The following is a 21,834-nucleotide window of genomic DNA, read 5'->3' on the forward strand; positions in this document are numbered from 1 at the left end:
AAAAAAAAAAGAAAGAAGGAAGAAAAAGAAGAGAAGGTTAGTTTCGGTGACACGTTTAAACCTCATCCTCCAGTATTGGACAAAGACAGACTGATGAAGAAGTTGCGATTGGATTATTTTCACTTACGAAATCGAAAATTAAAAAAACTATTTCAAGCCTCTATAAACGATATAATCGATAGTTGTTCAAAACTGTTTACTTTAAATTGCAAGCAGACGCTTTTAGATACGAAACCGTTCTTGCTTGCCCTATAATAGTTTCTTTCCGAGAACTAGAGCAACAAGCTCATTTCCTCCTTCAGGTTGTTGCGAGGGTAAACCAAGTTGTTGCCAGTGTATAGGTCCTAGTTGCTCAAGGCGTGTAACGTTCTCCACTGAATAATAATATATAGATTTAGCCAGGGCTAAAAGCGAAGCTCTCGATAATATTTATATTTGGTTCAAACAAAATATAAAATCGTGTAATGCTAAGCGGCGAAGGCAACGCCGGAGAACGGTGAAAAACAACAATAGGTCTAATTAGCAAAAAAGGAACTTTGCACTTGCAGCACACTCTTTTTTGTACATTTCTTTGCCGTTGTTTTGCACGACTGCAACGTGAAACTTCCAGAAACTTCTTAGTTACAAGTTTTATAGACTGAAATGTCGTACGTTTTCTCGTTCCCTTTTTTTTCACTACCGCTCACTTTCACCTTGCATTGGTGGCCCCTAGCATTTCTCATTTTGTCACCACCGCTACAAAATTGTCATGTTGTTCTTCCAACAAAAAAATGTCTCCTTTCTTTTTTATCTCTCGCTCTAGATCTCTCTCGCCCTTTATCTCGTTGAGCTTCGCTGGCCTGCCACCCACTTTCTCTTTTTGTCTGTCTTTCTCTTGCTCTATATTCCAAATTTGTGGACTTTATTGACTCTTTAGTTGTCTCTGCGTCACAAGACGCGGGTGGCAATGCGATTTCCCGTCAAAATAACCTCGAGTTACATCTGGGTTGCCATACCTGTTGAGTGAGTTATTTTACATTGGTATGCCTGTGGTGCGGACGGATGGTCAGTCGGTCGGTCGGTGTACGGTCACGTGATTACCAAATTTTCTTGGATGGATAGTTTACCACATTTCCTTACCCATGGTGCTCCGCTGCGCGCGCTTCGCGCGCGAGAGCTCCGCTATTATATGCTGTCCAGTGGATTAGTATTGCGGAAATCAATTGCGTTATCCAGAAAGCAAGCATAGACAAGGATGCCGCTTTTAAAAGCAAGTTAAAATGTTTAAGATGACTAATATGCTAAAATGACAAACACCACATCTCGGTTTTGTCATTTTGACTGATCAAGGGCTTATACACAACAAAATTTGAAAAATGATAAACTTGTTTACAACGTGAACCGTGGTTAGCTGTTAACATTAAGTCGGTAAAGTTGTTTCTCTGTGTTTATTCTGTTTCAGGCCGGAAAAGCGGCAACAGCGAACTACAGCCATGAAATCCTTATTTGAAAGCAAAGGAGCCAAAAATTGAAAAACAGAGATTTATAGTATAAATAGAGACTAACTTGTATGTTTTGCTAGACTTTCGTTAAGAAAGTATTAAATTGTGGCGCTGTATTTAGTAAGACCAAGATCTTTTCCTATGATATCATTGTTTTGGAAATAACCTGTATTGAGCAGATACCGGATACCAGAAGCGCTTGCCATAAGCCAAAAATCCCGAACATTTTGGATGGAAGGTTAATGGTAAGGTCGTTTTCTCGTAAATTCCAACCGACAACTGATTTAGGACTACGGTTTGAGGTAGTCCAATCATTCCGGTTGGTATGGACTAAACAAAATGTCGCTTGCCATTTACCCTTCTCTGCGTTTAAATCTTGCGCTTTTTATATTCGCGCCTTTTTTTATAAGATTCAAACCGTACATTTCTCCGGTGCGCTTACATGGCTTACATGCCACTGTCAGGTGATAGGTACCCTAGGAAGCGCACTGCTCAATACTGGCTTCTGTCTGTGTTCCTATAAGAGGACTTACGTACTACAAGCAAGAGCCCCCGAGTCACAACCCCTGAGTAGTTTCTGTGTTACACTTTGGCCATCTTAAACAAGTAACTAACTTAGGGGTGTCAAACATAAAAAGGTGTATGGCTTATTTTCAGTCCTCCATAGAGAGATGTCTACCTCACAGAAGAAGCATTTTAAGAGGTGTTCATGTTCGAAACGTGACAGGTAGCTGACAAGTGGCGGATCCAGGGGAGGGCCCCGCCCCCCCTTATTTTTAGACCAAACTGGGGCCTGAAGGAAGGCGCCCCCCCCCTATCTCAGGGTCTGGATGACCGGGGCCCCCTTATCTCAAGGCCTGGACCCTGCACTGGTTGTTCCCTTAGAACACAGTCTCAGTAGTCTGGGGCTAGAGGCCAACCATCTCATTCCGGAGCTTTCCTGGACGAAATAGGCTTTGGGCTGATCATGATTTAATAGTGGTCCATACCTGGTGACCCGCGACCGTTTGGTAGACAAGCATATCGTTTATTAACATTTTTCTCCATGTAAAAGGGATTTTTATAGTCTTTTTTTCGTGCAAGAAAGTAGCATTCCAAAGCATTGCGTGAGATCGTACTGTTTATTTACAAACCGCTGAGTGTTATTTAATTTTGAATTAATGTTTCTTTTTAACAGGTTAACCGTTTTCTGTCATCCTAAACCACCGCCTTAGTGGTTGCGTTAACTCTTTCACTCACAGAAAAGGCCAAAGTCCAAATTGGACAGAAACTCCAAATTTCATTTTATAGTATTCGGAGAAACAAATAGTACAACGTAAGAGCACTGGTAAAGAGGTTTCATTTGAATGGTCACACCAACGGATTTGGTCCACAGTCTCAAAAGTTAGAAATACATACTAAAATAAACAGTACCATGTGAAAGTACTGCTGAAGAGGTTTCATTTGAATGGTAACACCATCGGATTTCGTCCTCAGACTCAAAAGTGAGAACTACATACTAAATAAATAGTACCGCGTGAAAGTACTGCTGAAGAGGTTTCATTTGAATGGTAACACGATAGGATTTCATCCACAGACTCAAAAGTTAGAACTACATACTAAATAAATAGTACCATGTGAAAGTCCTGCTGAAGAGGTTTCATTTGAATGGTCACATCAACGGATTTGGTCCACAGACTCAAAAGTTAGAACAACCTCACAGGGTTCCTTCGTTCCTTCTGGAGTGAAAGAGTTAGTTAAAGAAGCCTGCACGTTGCCTTAAGATTTATGATATACCTACTGCCATGACTCTTAATTAGTAAAAAGTAATTCTTTTAGTCATAATGTATACAATTCAAATAAAAATACATTCTCATATGAAAACAGTTTGAAAAATAAACCATAGAATTAGAAATGGATTTTGCAATCCCTTTGACTTTGTATTGGAACAAGATGCTTTTGCATAAAAGTGATATATCTAGTATCTATCCATTTAGTAATGATTCCTCTAAGGAAAGAATTATTACTGAACTATTTTTGTATAACTGTCGGAACGTGAATTTTTAGCGCTGTGAGATTACTTTGCGATTTGTTATCTTCACTGAATTGGTTAAACCTATGACTAAATTTAACCCTTTCAGCCCCAATATCCACATACAAATTCTGCAAACTGATCTCCAAACATTTCCTTAAAGAATTAGTTGAGAGAATTTGATAAAAGATCGAAGTATTTTCTCTTAGGTGATTATTATGTTAATTCTCATAACCTAATCTCTTGACAATGTATAGATATTGATGTTGGTAACTATTGGGACTTTTAAAAAAGGTTAAGCCGGTAGTGTAAGTGACTGAAATAAAATGGGAATATAGCAACAAACTTAACTCTCTCTGTTTTATCTGGATCTCAGGCTGCCTCCACACAAACGAGTGGACCTTGAAAACTCTCCGTTTTTGTTGACAAAAGCATCAAAACTGCTTTTCCATGCAGCCTTTTCGACTATCCTACACTCAGAACTCGTCCACACCAATGCCTGTTCATTCGAAATAAATACATTTGTGCACTTTGGCCGTGCTTTCAAACCAAAGCCATCAAAAGCCCTAACGTCGTAGCTTATCATGCGAGACATGTTGTCAGGGGAAAAAACGAGAATACCAATGGTGCTGTTGACGCAAGCGCAGTATCAAGTTCACATGTCCGAGAAAAGCCTGGGAGCAGAAACATATCAATTGATAGACATTTCTGATGGCTTACTGCCAAAAACAATTACGCTGAAATGCACGTGCGCCAGTCAAAGACGGGTTGGTGTGGACATAGCCTCAACCGAAAACCCACATCTGAGGATATAATATAGAGATTAAGCCTGAGCTAGAAGCGAAACTCTCGTTAATATACTTATAATTTACTCCAACAAAAATAAAATCGTGTAATGCTTAACGGCGACGACAACGAAAACGGCAAAAGTAAATCACAAGGTCTAATTGTGCAGCACACTTTTTGTACTTTTCTTTTCCTTTGTTATTGCACAACTACAACATGAAACTTCCTAGTTACACGTTTTATGGAAGAAATGTCGTCTATGTGTTCACACAAAAAGTTGTTCCTTGTCTTCCAGTTCGGTAAGTTGTTTCCGTTTACATTAAAGATCGAGGTTTCAATAGTTCTGCATATATCATGATAACACTATCAGCTTAAAAATGGAACAAAATGGAATAGTTTACTAGCCAGGACCCGCACTCCTATTCCAGCTATTCTTTATATTTCGATTTGAATATTTGATTTCGGGCACGAAAAGTTACCGGGACTTTCGAGAAACGGGCCCCAGTTTCCACTCCCTATACCTAGCTAACCGTTCTTCCCTCCGGAGTTCGACCACTAACACTTACAAAAGTTCCTTGAGTTGCATGGCTAAAGCAAGTTGCTGAGATTCCTTTGCTTGTCCAAGGTCGCCTAAGTCCTGGTGAATTGAAGCTAGGTTACCGTAGCTTGTTGCAACAGAAACATGTTCACCACCAAGCTTCTTGAGTTCGATGGCTAAACCACGTTGCTGATACTCCTTTGCTTGTTCAAGGTCACCTAAGTCCTTGTGAATCGCGGGGAATCGCGCCTGTAGATACGCGTCGCTAGTAAATGCAAATTTTTCTGTCAATCAAATGTGTCCTATTATTTGTAGGTGGAAATTGGTAAAACATTGTTATTGTTTTGGAGACAATAGAATAACAAAAGATAACAAAAAGATCAAGTTATGCGGTCTTAAAGCATGTTGCGTGACTTAAATCAGTTGGAGCATTTCTCCTAGCTTTCCCGCATTAAAACGTTGGAATGAAAAGTCTGAAGCTTAGCTTTTAAAATCTTGATAGCCAAAATAAAAGGGGTACCCCAAAAGGAAAGCATTTGGGAATTCAAAATCGATATTTTTGTCTCCAGCGAAATCCGGCGGATGAACAGTAATTTGCATATAAGCGTAAGTGAAGCGAAATAGATACAAATTGCCGTGGTTGTAAACACAACGTTTCCTCGAAGTTTTTTTCCTTTTGAAAGCGTAAATTCGCATGAAAGAGCTCAGCTTGCACAAAATAATATAAAATGAAACGAATCAAATCAAAAAGTGGTTAACACAACTCCTTTTGAAGAAATTTCCCCTCAAGAGCTAAACAAATGCCCTCAAAAGTTTTAGTTGTCGGCAAGAAAAAGCGACGGCCGCGCCGCCCGGTCATTACGCGCCAAAATTGTAATCGTTAGCAACACTATTTGAGTTAAAAATCGTCATTTTTGTGCTCAATTATCTCACTGTTTTAGCTTCGCAGTTCGGTAGATATCCACGACTAGCCACCTCCACTTCGGTGAATAATTGTTATTTATTTCATTATTATTATTACTATTTTTTTGTTTTTAGCAGTTGAAAGAAACTTTTGAATTTTAGAGGTTGACAGTTTTTTTTATTGAAATGAAAGTTTTTTAATTCCGGTCACCTAAGTACTGGTGAATTAAAGCTAGATTACCGTAGCTTGTTGCAACATAAAAATGTTCAGCACCAAGCTTCTTGAGTTGGATGGCTAAACCACGTTGCTGATACTCCTTTGCTTGTTCAAGGTCACCTAAGGCCCTGTAAACTATGGCTAGGTTAGAGTAGCTTGTTGCAACAGAAACATGTTCAGCACCAAGCTTCTTGAGTTGGATGGCTAAACCACGTTGCTGATACTCCCTTGCTTGTTCAAGGTCACCTAAGTCCTTGTGAATTGAAGCTAGGTTACCGTAGCTTGTTGCAACAGAACCATGTTCAGCACCAAGCTTCTTGAGAAAGATGGATAAACCACGTTGCTGATACTCCTTTGCTTGTTCAAGATCACCTAAGGCCTTGTGAATCGAAGCTAGGTTACCGTAGCTTGTTGCAACAGAAACATGTTCAGCACCAAGCTTCTTGCGTTGGATGGCTAAACCACGTTGCTGATACTCCTTTGCTTGTTCAAGGTCTCCTAAGGCCTTGTGAATTGAAGCTAGGTTACCGTAGCTTATTGCAACAGAAACATGTTCAGGACCAAGCTTCTTGAGTTCGATGGCTAATCCGCGTTGCTGATACATCTTTGCTTGTTCAAGGTCACCTAAGGCCTTGTGAATTGAAGCTAGGTTACCGTAGCTTGTTGCAACAGAAACATGTTCAGCACCAAGCTTCTTGAGTTTGATGGCTAAACCACGTTGCTGATACTCCTTTGCTTGTTCAAGGTCACCTAAGGCATTGTGAATTGAAGCTACAATCAGGGACAAAAGTAGTTGACACACTTGTTTAAAACGGGTGCTTTTAGCAAACATTTAATTCATCTATTATTTCATTCTTTTTAAACGCCGTAAATCCCCTCATCCCCCGAATCAATGTTGTCTGAAGTAAAAAAAAGACTTGAGGGTCCAAAATTCAACATTGATTTTGGGGGGGAAGGGGTTGGGGTAGACAGGGGAATGGGATAAGTATATCCACTATGCAAAAAGGGGCCATTTTACGGAAGTGTGCCAACACTTTTGTCCCTCATTGTCTGAATGCAAAATTGTGCTACTGCACACAAGTTGAGCCGTGCATGACACTGATTTTAACTGAAATTAAAGAAATCAAAGACATAATTATGTTATTGGTGGTGGGGGTGACATTGACTTATTCACGACCGAATTATAGGGCCAATTGGAATTACGTGATGACGTAATAAAAGGGCTGCGATATCCAGAATTAACGTCGATATGGTTTACAAGCTAAAAACTAACGCTGAAACTCGCGCACATGTACAACTTTTGATGAATTTCAAGGGTACGCGTACTGAAAATGTTTTTAATAAAGTGAATATTTCTCGTTCTTCACTTTATCCGATGGTTAAGGCGCAAACAATCACGGGTAGGGTAAGGATTGACACGTAGTGGGGATAGTCACTGGCCGGCCACGGAAATATGGAGCGTTAGTGCGGAGCGGCCGTCACTGCGTTCAATATCGAAACTACGGAAAAGTGAAGGTAAATTCATGGCCAATTCAATAAAAAACTAAGGACAGCGTAGCAAACATTGCAAGTGTCCACGAAAACAATTACTTTCAATCCCACCTCGTGACACCATGAGTGACACGATAACGCAACGCAAATAGCGTGACATGAGCGCATATGTCTGTGTATTTGGACTGTATTTCTCAAGCGAAACCCTGTGTTTTTGTCTATTGTCGGCAGAGAAAATGAAAAGAGAGCTTTGAAACGTGAACTGGTATTTGACTCTCAAAGAAAACGACAGCTCAAACTGAGGAAAACACTGCTTCCTTCGTGTTACAACGGTTAACCACGTTTCGGAAAACGAAAAGTAAAAGGAGTCTGTTATGACCTCTTAATGTCCATATGTATTCTCGTGGTTAACCGTTGAAACTCCTTATTTGCACCACATCGCTGGAATTTTTCTTGCCAAGAATACGTATTGCGAAGTACTTTCTACATAGCGGAATCTTCTTTTGCCTTTCGTGAGGAATTAGCGCATAAAAAAGGAAAATTTTCCAGCGCACGGCCGTCATTGATCACATGTTATCCCGCTTTCCTTGTCATCAAGTGAACTTCTGGGCAAAAGTAATTGCTGTTTTGGCGATGACGCAAACTGGTGTGTCTATCTTGAAAACAATTTCTTTGGTATTCTGTGATTTACGAGCTGGGAAATGAAATAGTTGTCCATCCAACATCAATAAAAAAATTATGCCACTGAATAAATGGCAGGCGGTCATCTAAAATCATTACAAAAGTACATTCCAAAACCTGGTCTAACCTGTTCGACGCCTACCTACGCTAAAGGTTTGGATCACTTAGGTTTGAAAAGGTCTCCAAAAAAAACACACATCTATATATAGGACATAGCACAAACGGCTGGCCCATCATTTATGAGGTTCATAACCTGTATATTGTTCACGTCCTTTCACTAATGGCACAGGTCAATGTCAAAAATAATGCATGTCCCCTCAGTTACTCTGCAGTACTTCATTCGCTTAAGTTAATCATTTACCAGAACAATTTCCATTGCACCTTAGTGTTTCCATCCTTTTTCCACTATTGATAATACTTGTGAAAACATTACATCCGCTGCAACGGCATTGATCATAACACAAATGATTTCCTCTCGACCCCACAGGGTATCAGGAACGCGCGCGGAAGTACAAGATTAAGTGATGACATACGCTTCGTACATTTTACTCTACGTATACTACAAATCAGGACGAAACTTTACAAATTGTTGTTTCTAAAAAAAACAATTTGGCCCATAGAGTAACGTCATCGCACAAAAATTCAGCAGCGTCAAAAATCTAGCCGGAAAACACAGATACATATTTCAGACAATCAGGGACAAAAGTAGTTGACACACTTGTTTAAAACGGGTGCTTTTAGCAAACATTTAATTCATCTATTATTTCATTCTTTTTAAACGCCGTAAATCCCCTCACCCCCCGAATCAATGTTGTCTGAAGTAAAAAAAAGACTTGAGGGTCCAAAATTCAACATTGATTTTGGGGGGGAAGGGGTTGGGGTAGACAGGGGAATGGGATAAGTATATCCACTATGCAAAAAGGGGCCATTTTACGGAAGTGTGCCAACACTTTTGTCCCTCATTGTCTGAATGCAAAATTGTGCTACTGCACACAAGTTGAGCCGTGCATGACACTGATTTTAACTGAAATTAAAGAAATCAAAGACATAATTATGTTATTGGTGGTGGGGGTGACATTGACTTATTCACGACCGAATTATAGGGCCAATTGGAATTACGTGATGACGTAATAAAAGGGCTGCGATATCCAGAATTAACGTCGATATGGTTTACAAGCTAAAAACTAACGCTGAAACTCGCGCACATGTACAACTTTTGATGAATTTCAAGGGTACGCGTACTGAAAATGTTTTTAATAAAGTGAATATTTCTCGTTCTTCACTTTATCCGATGGTTAAGGCGCAAACAATCACGGGTAGGGTAAGGATTGACACGTAGTGGGGATAGTCACTGGCCGGCCACGGAAATATGGAGCGTTAGTGCGGAGCGGCCGTCACTGCGTTCAATATCGAAACTACGGAAAAGTGAAGGTAAATTCATGGCCAATTCAATAAAAAACTAAGGACAGCGTAGCAAACATTGCAAGTGTCCACGAAAACAATTACTTTCAATCCCACCTCGTGACACCATGAGTGACACGATAACGCAACGCAAATAGCGTGACATGAGCGCATATGTCTGTGTATTTGGACTGTATTTCTCAAGCGAAACCCTGTGTTTTTGTCTATTGTCGGCAGAGAAAATGAAAAGAGAGCTTTGAAACGTGAACTGGTATTTGACTCTCAAAGAAAACGACAGCTCAAACTGAGGAAAACACTGCTTCCTTCGTGTTACAACGGTTAACCACGTTTCGGAAAACGAAAAGTAAAAGGAGTCTGTTATGACCTCTTAATGTCCATATGTATTCTCGTGGTTAACCGTTGAAACTCCTTATTTGCACCACATCGCTGGAATTTTTCTTGCCAAGAATACGTATTGCGAAGTACTTTCTACATAGCGGAATCTTCTTTTGCCTTTCGTGAGGAATTAGCGCATAAAAAAGGAAAATTTTCCAGCGCACGGCCGTCATTGATCACATGTTATCCCGCTTTCCTTGTCATCAAGTGAACTTCTGGGCAAAAGTAATTGCTGTTTTGGCGATGACGCAAACTGGTGTGTCTATCTTGAAAACAATTTCTTTGGTATTCTGTGATTTACGAGCTGGGAAATGAAATAGTTGTCCATCCAACATCAATAAAAAAATTATGCCACTGAATAAATGGCAGGCGGTCATCTAAAATCATTACAAAAGTACATTCCAAAACCTGGTCTAACCTGTTCGACGCCTACCTACGCTAAAGGTTTGGATCACTTAGGTTTGAAAAGGTCTCCAAAAAAAACACACATCTATATATAGGACATAGCACAAACGGCTGGCCCATCATTTATGAGGTTCATAACCTGTATATTGTTCACGTCCTTTCACTAATGGCACAGGTCAATGTCAAAAATAATGCATGTCCCCTCAGTTACTCTGCAGTACTTCATTCGCTTAAGTTAATCATTTACCAGAACAATTTCCATTGCACCTTAGTGTTTCCATCCTTTTTCCACTATTGATAATACTTGTGAAAACATTACATCCGCTGCAACGGCATTGATCATAACACAAATGATTTCCTCTCGACCCCACAGGGTATCAGGAACGCGCGCGGAAGTACAAGATTAAGTGATGACATACGCTTCGTACATTTTACTCTACGTATACTACAAATCAGGACGAAACTTTACAAATTGTTGTTTCTAAAAAAAACAATTTGGCCCATAGAGTAACGTCATCGCACAAAAATTCAGCAGCGTCAAAAATCTAGCCGGAAAACACAGATACATATTTCAGACAATCAGGGACAAAAGTAGTTGACACACTTGTTTAAAACGGGTGCTTTTAGCAAACATTTAATTCATCTATTATTTCATTCTTTTTAAACGCCGTAAATCCCCTCACCCCCCGAATCAATGTTGTCTGAAGTAAAAAAAAGACTTGAGGGTCCAAAATTCAACATTGATTTTGGGGGGGAAGGGGTTGGGGTAGACAGGGGAATGGGATAAGTATATCCACTATGCAAAAAGGGGCCATTTTACGGAAGTGTGCCAACACTTTTGTCCCTCATTGTAGGTTACCGTAGCTTGTTGCAACAGAAACATGTTCAGCACCAAGCTTCTTGAGAAAGATGGATAAACCACGTTGCTGATACTCCTTTGCTTGTTCAAGGTCACCTAAGGCCTGGTAAATTGAAGCTTGGTTACCGTAGGTTGTTGCAACAGAAACATGTTCAGCACCAAGCTTCTTGAGTTGGATGGCTAAACCACGTTGCTGATACTCCTTTGCTTGTTGAAGGTCACCTAAGGCCTTGTGAATTGAAGCTAGCTTATTGTAGCTTGTTGCAACAGAAACATGTTCAGCACCAAGCTTCTTGAGTTCGATGGCTAAACCACGTTGCTGATACTCCTTTGCTTGTTCAAGGTCACCTAAGGCATTGTGAATTGAAGCTAGGTTACCGTAGCTTGTTGCAACAGAAACATGTTCAGCACCAAGCTTCTTGAGAAAGATGGATAAACCACGTTGCTGATACTCCTTTGCTTGTTCAAGGTCACCTAAGGCCTGGTAAATTGAAGCTTGGTTACCGTAGGTTGTTGCAACAGAAACATGTTCAGCGCCAAGCTTCTTGAGTTGGATGGCTAAACCACGTTGCTGATACTCCTTTGCTTGTTGAAGGTCACCTAAGGCCTTGTGAATTGAAGCTAGCTTATTGTAGCTTGTTGCAACAGAAACATGTTCAGCACCAAGCTTCTTGAGTTCGATGGCTAAACCACGTTGCTGATACTCCTTTGCTTGTTCAAGGTCACCTAAGGCCTTGTGAATTAAAGCTAGGTTACCGTAGCTTGTTGCAACAGAAACATGTTCAGCACCAAGCTTCTTGAGTTGGATGGCTAAACCACGTTGCTGATACTCCTTTGCTTGGTCTAGGTCACCTAAGGCCTGGTGAATTGAAGCTAGGTTACCGTAGCTTGTTGCAACAGTTACATGTTTAGCACCAAGCTTCTTGAGTTGGATGGCTAAACCACGTTGCTGATACTCTTTTGCTTGTTCAAGGTCTCCTAAGGCCTTGTGAATTGAAGCTAGGTTACCGAAGCTTGTTGCAACAGAAACATGTTCAGCACCAAGCTTCTTGCGTTGGATGGCTAAACCACGTTGCTGATACTCCTTTGCTTGTTCAAGGTCACCTAAGTCCTGGTGAATTAGAGCTAAGTCATTGTACCCGGATGCAACATCGACATTTTGGTCACCCAACAGCCTGATGCGGACAGCGAGAGAGTTTTCCAAGTATGTCTTTGCCACGTTAAATTCACAGTGCATTTTACATATGTTGCCAAGATTCGACAATTTTTCAGAAATGTCCTGAACTTGGACTTGAGACATATTTTCTGTCGTAGTAACTGTGTTAATTGGTATAATAAGAGCACGTACGTGCGGAATGATGTACATAGTGTCCATTGTTCTATTTTCGTGTGGAATTGTGACTATAAATTTGTTAAACGATGTAAGAGCTTCACTTAAAACCTTGATCGTTTGATTCTCTGTACAGTCACTCATCACCCATTTCATTGCGTCGTGCACAACCTGATGTACACGAATGTAGTAGCAACTATCTTCGTCTTCCTCTAAAAGAAGCAGTGAACATCTTCTGAATCTCCTGCGAATGTGTTCCTTGTCCTCTTTGTCATCGTGGTCGAGAACGTTTAAAAGGTAACTAACCGCTATGTCAACGTTTAATGGTTGGGGTGCGCACAGAGAAAGAAATCTGAATAGGTGTTTAAAAAACCTGTCGGATTTAATTTGTGCTTCGACAGCTAACGTTATTGCTGTAGTCATCGTATTTGGATAAATTGGGTTGGTATCAGCAAGGGTATCCTCGGTCGTTTCTCGTTTTCCTCTTTGTAAAATCTTTAGGTAGTCGTCCCAGCCAAAGTGCTTCGATGCTTTGTCCTGTCGAATGTCTTTGACAAACACAGCCGCGCCTGCCAAAGCGAGTGGCTGATAGTCCAGTTTCTGGGCAACGTTTTCCGCTAGCTCGTTTTCGAAGACCCCAGAAAGCTTGGCCAATAAGGAAGTGGCATCGTAAGGGTTCATTCCTTGGCTTACTGAAATGTGATTGATGAAAGAGCTTTTTAACGGGATGGACTTTGTATCCTGGGTTGTAATTAACAACTGACCTCTTGCCCACGTCTCGGTTCCAGACTGTGGTAGGGTATCATGCACAAAAGTCAGTTTAGTCACATTGTCCACCACCATTAGCCACGACGTGTAAAACCCTATTTTTGCAGCAATAAGCATCTTGAGATTGGCAATCTTCTTCTCAATGTTCCAATCCTTAGAGATCAAGGTTTGCATCACTGAAAAGTCTGGGCACTTTAACTGACGAGCAAAATTGGCATATGACTCCAAAAGTGAATCTTGACTGGCAGCGTTTATGGTCATCACAAAGGACGAAGTGCCTGGTATTTCTTTTACTTCATCAAAGAATCTTTCAGCGACGAGGCCAGCTAGTTGTGATTTGCCACTTCCTGGATTCCCTGAGATGTACAAATAACTCAACCTGTTCTCGTTGGCCTTCTTTAGTTCCCTTAGCTGATGGGCTATTTGTGCTACTTCATTTTCACGGCTTTCAATTTCGTGTGTAGGTTTAGGAGGGAGAATACAGAATGACGGCGCTTCTTTCTGAAGCTGATCTGCAAGAACCTGGCGCTGGTTCTCTTTTTCTTGAAATTCTTGTTTAACACCGTCAACCTCTTTCAGAATTTTATGTAATTCGTCGGTTGGGAAAGTTTTCTGATTTTTTATCTCATCGATTTTTACAGTAGAGAGACCAAGCGCATTAAACGCTACATGAACTTTGCCAATAGCATTTTGAAAATCCATCTCAGAGAGACTTCCCTGTGGTATGTGGGCGAATTCTTCGTTTCTAAAATTTCTAAGATCATCCACATTGTTTCTGACTGTTGATTCAAGGTAGGGCCCGACACAATCAGAGTAAAGGATGGCGTAAAACAGCATTGTGCAATCCCATTCCGCTCTGTTTCCATTTATCATCGTGGCCAAAAGATGAGCATTTCTTCTTTGATTTCTTAGAGATTCGCCGTTGTAAAAGTCCGTTCCATTCTGGGCCAAATCTTTCCATTCTCCCAATGATTTTGATTTGTTTCTATTGTCCCATTCACTTTTAAAAAGTTCTCTGAGGCCTTCGGCTAGTAAATCAGTGGTTACATAACAAATTCTGAAGTAGTTCAGCTGTTCTTTGGTGTATTCGTTTGAAAGGGCCATGTTTGAGGCACTGCTGAGGCTTGGAACCTTTGGAAAAATGAATTAAAAAAACGACTTGATGAACGTTGTAGGGAAAAGAAAGGCAGGATCTTTTAATATGATTTAAACGAAATACCGTAAAATTCCGAAAATAAGCCGCGGAGCTTATATTTTTCAAAGGCCCTTTTTGAGGGGCTTATTTTTGGAGGGGCTCATATTCGGAGGGGCTTATCTACGGAGGGAAATTTGCGTTTCAAAATCGACTGAGCTAGCCTTATAGTTGGAAGTAAATTTACTGTTTTTGCTTTGTTTTACTTTGTATTTGAGGGCAATTTTCCAAGTACAAGCCCCCGGGGGGTTTATATTTGGAGTGGCGATTTAACGGAGGGTTTTTTTGCGTTACCGGTTTGAGGGGCTTATATTTGGAGGGGCTTATACATGGAGGGGCTTATTTTCGGAATTTTACGGTAACTTCTGTTGTTCTAAATTGTCCTTACTTGGTCGATGTCAGTCAGTTGTAAAGCCTCAGTTACTAAGCATAAAGCAGGTTTTCCTTGATGAAGTATTTTGACAGACTTTTTAATCTACGCTAACAAGAAAACATTTATTTCTCAAAATGTGAAAGGCGAAAAAGCTGACGTAAAATGCTTTTTTGAAACTTGCTCCAGTTTTTGCATTTTAAGAATAGAATCAAAGATCTTTTAAGTGGCTTATAATAGGGGAGTGGATTATGATTTAAGCGTTCATGTGGATTACGGCAACATGATTAAAATTATGCCGAAATTCGTGTAAAAAACTGTTTAATATTCATCTTTTGTAAACTTCCTTAATATATTATTACTTTAATTTCCTTTGATAATTATTGTATCCGTCACCGTAATTGTTAGTTCGTCTTTGAAGTTAACATTATCAGCTTTATAGTTTCCTTTAGACCTCCTCGCCACTACATTTTTGTATTTTTTGTAATTCTAATCATGAAATTTTTCTGTGTCTCACAATAAATGCAAAATACAAAATACAAGCTTGAAAACGGTTTAAGAGTTGATTTAATTTGAAGAACTGAGTCAAATCTTCTTTTACGAACTTCTTTAAACAGGCCCTTTGTTCGTCTGTGGAAGATGGAAAGAGTGTCAAAGAAAAAAATGAAAGCAAGAACAAAGGTTGAAAGGTAGGTCGACGACGACGACACTGAATGTAGACAAACATGTAGAAGAAGTACAACTGTGATGTTCGTTCGCAAAAAAGTTTTTTCGCAAAGGCGTCTTTTAAGACGATGCAAGATCTTATTTTATAAGCCGTACGTCTACTTTCATTGACGATAAGAATTTTTAGTGTTGTCTGACCTTTTGGAATGGAAAAATCTCTGCTTTCCGTGCGATTCAACCTAAAGTTCATTTCCTCTATATTAAAGATATATGATTTGCCTGACCTAAATACTTACAAATAAATTTGTCACTTACGAGTTCGCTCGCTCGGCCTGCACAGGTCAGTGTTGTCTTCGAAGTGAACACAATTCATCAGTCAAATTTTCAATCAAAATCGCTTGTTAGGAGAAAAAAGAAATGATACCTGGATTTACGAGGTGAAAAACTACAAAGCCCTTGCAAAATCTCTTAAAAACAGGGAGTTATACCTGCCGAAGCTTGTGGATTGCAGGACGACGTGATTCTACTGTGTTTGGCGTCGTCGGGGACACCACGACGACGAAATTTGTTAACCGCGCTCGCGCAGTGCACGGTATCTCACTTCCGGTCGTCGTCGTGGTTCTTAAGTTCCCTATTGTACAAACGACCGGTTTCAATAGATCGGCGAAATTTCTCATTTTATCAAAGCACTGAGGTTACGACAACTTCGAGTTAAACTGATTTCACGGGTTTCAAAGAGTCCAGCGATTCCCTTTTCCCAGGTGAGCGCCGACTCATTTCGCTTCAATATTCAGGAATGCTCTCGATCTCTTTACGCTTTCATTGCCTTTGGCCCGACATGTTTTGCACGGCGTTTAGTCATGCGAAACCTCCACGAAACATCCACGCAGCGCGCGAGGTAACTTTATCCAGATTCTAAAAATAACTCGAGACGAATTACCTATGGAATAGGGTGTGTATGGGGGATGCCCTCTCTGTCCCCTTTATCCTCTCTTGTTTTCAAGGCCCAGTTCACACGTCGAATTTCACATGCTCCGAACTTCCTATTTTAGTCGACTAAAATAGTTAAATACGGCACTTAACTCTATTCGCTGCCAGTATTCCCAGCCTCCAAACCTAAAAGTTCGGCACATGTGAAATGCGACGTTTGAATCAAAAGTCGAACCTAAGTCGAATCTTCGACTGTTTCGGTCGCAGATACTGGGGCGAAAGTCGCATTTACGTAAACATGCAGTCGAATTTAATTGATTCAAACGTCGCACTTCACATGCATTTAACTCTCGCATTAAGTTCGGCGCATGTGAAATTCGACTTTTGAACCAGGCCTAAATCTAAACATTTTGACATTACAATATCTTTAATCTGCGCACCTCAGATTACTGAATTGAAAATTAACGTGTATGCAAATGAGATACACCAGGCCTTTGAAACATTGACCCGTTTCGCTTTGATTCTGAAGAACTTAGAGGAGGGGGACATGGGGGTTTACGGTATCGCGGTATTAGGCTTTTTTTCGTACGGTATTTCGGTAATTTTAATTTTAACGTGCGGTATTGCGGTATCATCTAGCTCTGCGGTATGCGGTTTTTCATCATTTTGGCTGACGGTATTCGGTGAAATAAGATTGTTCACGGTATTACGGTACCGTTTATTTGCGCTTTCTTTTCGATACAATACGCAAAGCAAAACACAGTACGACATAAAGGTCAATAAAAGTTAATATTTTGAAGTCTTGAGACATAACGGTAAATGATTAAACCATTGTGGGTCATTTTGTGACAGTTAATGGTCGATAATATACAATGTGATTATTGTTGCATCCAATGATAATGAGTCATCTCAAGTTACCTTACCAGGCTTTTCGATCTGTGTACGTGTGCCAGTCTGCTACTCAGCCGTTTTTAGTGTCGTCACGCAACGCTCCTCCCCACTGGGGAGACAGTCGAGATAGTTGACCCCTGAGATACTGACATGCTAGACTATAGACTCATCCAAACTCGCACTAGACGTGCGTGGAAAGGGTTTTGGTCGGTTTGTTTGTTTGTTTGTTTGTTTTTTTTTTTCGCGCTTTCAAGAGTTATTTTTGTTGGAGTTAGTTAGCTGTTGGGTCGACCTACCAAAAGGTTCTTTTCAGTGAAAATTTGCCAAATTTTGCCAACTACCAAAATATTAAAAAAACATGGACATCTGGTGCATAAATGCCTGAGATAATTAAACGCGCTAGATGGAAGCCCCCATAAGTATGCGGAACCGATTATGAATGTGATTAAAATATGCGGTATCGGTATTTAGACGATTTTCGACGCAGTATTTCGGTATTTGTCATTTTTTCTTACGGTATTGCGGTATTGGGTACCCCCCAATGTCCCCCTCTTAGAGGCTGACAACAAACACAGTATTTACTTCAAAACCCCTATATGCATGGCGTATTTACACTTCTTGTTGTCTACTGTATTCAAGTACTCACGTTCTGGATGACTCGCCCCCGTAACTCTGCACATCAATGTCTTGTAACAAAAATAAATATGACCATTTTAAAATTGATTCGTAACCCCATTTTTAAAGAACAATCATTTGAATGTAGGGAAATAGCAACAAAGATGTTTTTACAAGAAAACTAATATCAACTTGCTAGGAAACCAAACCGCATAACATTCCAAATTGACTTCCACAGCTCATCCACTGGGGCTGAACGGTATGGGGGGGGGGGGGGGGAGGGTATTCATTGAGCACAATCGGGCGCTGTGTAGTAAATTTATCAGCAGGAATTCTAGCCTGTGTACAGACGTCCCTCCTCCCTCAGAAAAAATAGGGGGAAATAGAGAACTGAGAAAATAGAGAATTCTTCCGATTTTTTCTGAGGGAGGGGGGACGTCTGTACACATGCTACAGGAATTCACATAAAACGATTTGGGATGGAATTGTGCTCTGATTGAACCTAGACGAAGCGAAAACTTTAAATTTGTTTTTGGTTTTTAGCATCATTGGTTGAAAAGTAGCGGAGACGTGTGAAACCATTAATTAGCGTTGGGGTCATGTGCTTGCTTTCCGCGAAAAACGTAGACATATCGCTTACCGTATTCCTTTCGTGTTTCGTATTCCTTTCGTGTTTTTTTCCCCAAAATATCCGCAGTACATACACAGAAAGGGCCCCTTTATGAGTACTACCATGTTCTTAGTACAGTCAACTCTCTCATAGCGACCACTCCTCGTAAGCGACCACTTTACAAATAACCGTTTTGTTTCTCAGTCAAACACTGTTTCACAAACTCTCTCGCAAGCGACCACTACGTAAACTTCTTAAACGACTGTGACCACTTTTTGGGCCAGAAATTTGACATATTCTTTTGTTTTCTGTTTCACGTAAGCGACCACCGGGCATGATCACGTATGATTGCAACAAGACCGTTGCTCGAATGCCACAAAAGTTCATTTTTGAATAGTGCTGACCACGTTAGCTGACAGATTATAGCAGTTGACTTGCAAAAAAGATGTCTGTAATAATACGATCTGTAGGTAAAAAAGTGGATTGTCACGTTCATGTATTATTATGTTACGTACAAAGTTTCATCAGTTCTAAGCGCTATTCGAGTTAAACATTATTAGCAGTTCTCTATTTGCCTCACTTTGCTTGTAAGATTATAACTTTATGTAATTACGTTAATCAGTTCAGTTTGAGTTTTTTTCTGGATTTTTCCCATAGTATTTGTGTAGGAGAACACGGATTTATTACCCACTGACTCGTCCCCAGTCGTCTCTAAGTTGTCTCTACTCATTAATTATTTACCAGGGAAGCGCTTCCCGTCATCCCCTTTGTTAAACAGCCCGTTTTAGTCTTCCACGCCGAATACTAATAATGAGAGACGACTGGGGACGAGTCAGCCATAGACGCCCACTTCCCGTAAGCGACCACTTTGTCGAGCACCAAGGGTGGTCGCTTATGAGAGAGTTGACTGTACACTCTTTTTTTTTTATATAAGAATGTTGTTTTTTCCGGCCCAGGCTGAATATTCTAATTTTTCTGCCGATTTTAGGCTGAAAATATTCTTGTATTATTCTTAAATTATAGCTTATGACATTTCCGTTTGAGAATTTATTGGGGTATCAATTACAAGTGTTTGGTATCTAGATCTGTATCGCGTTACATTGTGCACGTGCTCCATCGCTTTTCGTTGCAGTCAGCGAGGTCAAGATGCCACGTCAAACGACACTTGGCCGTTTTGGCTTTAAAAAAAGCATTTCGCACAGAAATAGCGTGATGGAAACGAAAGTACCCGATTTTGTTTCAACTATTTTTGTTTCAACACACAAAATTATATCTATCCTTTTCAAAATCTCAGCCTCGGCTTTATTCTTAAAATATTCTTAAAATTTCGCAAATTTCAGCCTCGATATTCTTATAAAATATATTCTTAAAAAAAAAAAGAGTGTATTAGCTTCACAAAATAACACATTTCTAGCCTAATGCATTTTGAAACATCATGGCTTCGCAAAACAGATCCTTTATCCTTGTTGTACGTTGTCTGCACCTCGAGACAAGCACATAATACAAAGCGCAGAACAAGATATTATTCCCTGATTAACCTTAAAATAAATGTTTATTTTGTGGCCATTCGGTTTAGCCGGAGACGGTTCAGATACCAAATGGATCATTAACCTGAGATCAGGCTCTATTTTCGTTTCGCTTTGAAAATTACATTCCAGCGGGCACGGCGAAATAGCGGTAGCCGTTAGAGAGAATGTATGAGAATCGCTAAAAATGGGCCTGATCTCAGGTTAATGGATCATATGGATCCTTTAGCGCTACTGTGAAAGCAAACATCAACCCCCCCCCCCCGATCTTCTGTTTGTGATACAATTTCAGCAAGCAATACACATACTACCCTGCGAGCAGTGGTTTCTCCATGGCCGTCGCCTAACTACTTGTCCACTAATTGTACACTTACTTTTGGGTCTTGTAACTGTAGATTGTTGATTTTTTCTCCGCAATGAAATCAGTGAGATTTCAGCTGAGGGCCTTTAGAAAAGAGACGGACACGCCACTTCGAGTCGAAAGTAAAAGCAATCTACGGTACTTTACCGTGCTGTGATGTAGTCTCTAGTGTATTTCAAAGCGTATCTGCTTCAGAGAGGTTACCCCAGTACCCAGAGGATCTCATTAACACAACCCTCTCAGAGGTGAATTTCAAAGACAGGAAACTAGCCCTTCAACAGATACCTAAGACAAACCTACGAATCTTGCGTTTTGTCACACAATACCAACCATCAGAGCCTAACGTAAAGCAAATTCTCATGAAAAACTGGCATTTAATAGAAAAACAACCATTACTGAGTGAAATCTACAAAAAACCACCCCTCGTATCTTACAAAAGAGGGCGGTCGCTCAAAGACACACTCGTGGGAGCCAAACTATGAAAAGGCTATGTTAAACACGCGCTGGGGAGTCGTGTATAGGGCCTGTCAACCCCATTTGACACTGATTGTTATTACTGAGATAGGCCCCGTCCTCAGCAGTGATATATCACGTACACTGAGTTAATTATACGGTGGCTCGTAGGGACAAAACACTTCCCAGAATCCAAAACACTTCCCAGAATCCAAAACACCTCCCAGAATCCAAAACACTTCCCAGAATCCAAAAACACGTCCCAGAATCCAAAACACGTCCCACAATCCAAAACACGTCCCACAATCCAAAAACACGTCCCAGAATCCAAAACACGTCCCAGAACCCAAAACACATCCCAGAATCCAAAACACTTCCCAGAATCCGAACACACTTCCCAGAATCCAAAGCACGTCCCAGAATCTAAATACCAGAAATACACTTTATAGAGTTCATCGTTCATAGCACGTATTCGGGGGGCTTTTCTTTGGGTTAATTTCGTCGGGTATAATCTTTAGAAAATGTGCCAAGCATTTCTATAATCATGCAGGTAAGCCACTTTTTCCGAAACTTTGTTACCACCTCCGTTTTTATTTTTTTACTTTATATTAATTCAATAACCTTGCAACTTCTCAGTCACTTGAATTGTTAATTCTGCAGCAAGTTTTGTCGTCAAAAAATTGTCGCACCTACCGTGGTTGTTTCTCCTTTTAGTGTACCCTTGTTTTTTTTGCATGCTAGAAGAGGAACTCTTGGGTTTTGGACAACCGAATGGTGCTTGTCTGAAGGACAAGTGCATAGGAACCTTTTTCTCTTACTTTGAAATAACTGGAAACGACTTAACACGAAAGAAACTTTTATCCTTTACTGATTCCTCTGGGTCGAAAGCCTAAAAAGTAAAATGTTACGTGGCTGCACATTAGACCTTGTTACGGTTTTCGACGCCATCTTGA

The 21,834-nt window shown here is 40.4% G+C and overlaps 1 protein-coding gene across 1 annotated transcript; it reads right to left on the bottom strand.

The window, feature by feature from the left end:
- Positions 1-263: 263 nt before the first annotated feature.
- LOC140921354 (uncharacterized) lies at positions 264-14,411 on the bottom strand. Its single transcript, XM_073371356.1, has 3 exons — positions 11,266-14,411; positions 6,103-6,686; positions 264-613 (listed from the first exon to the last, which is right to left on the bottom strand). The coding sequence occupies exons 1-3, from the start codon at positions 14,369-14,371 to the stop codon at positions 395-397; spliced, it is 3,909 nt and encodes a 1,302-aa protein (XP_073227457.1). The 5' UTR covers positions 14,372-14,411; the 3' UTR covers positions 264-394.
- Between the last annotated feature and the right edge of the window lie 7,423 nt (positions 14,412-21,834).

The sequence above is a fragment of the Porites lutea genome, chromosome 12, assembly GCF_958299795.1.
Source record: "Porites lutea chromosome 12, jaPorLute2.1, whole genome shotgun sequence".
NCBI lineage: Eukaryota > Metazoa > Cnidaria > Anthozoa > Scleractinia > Poritidae > Porites > Porites lutea.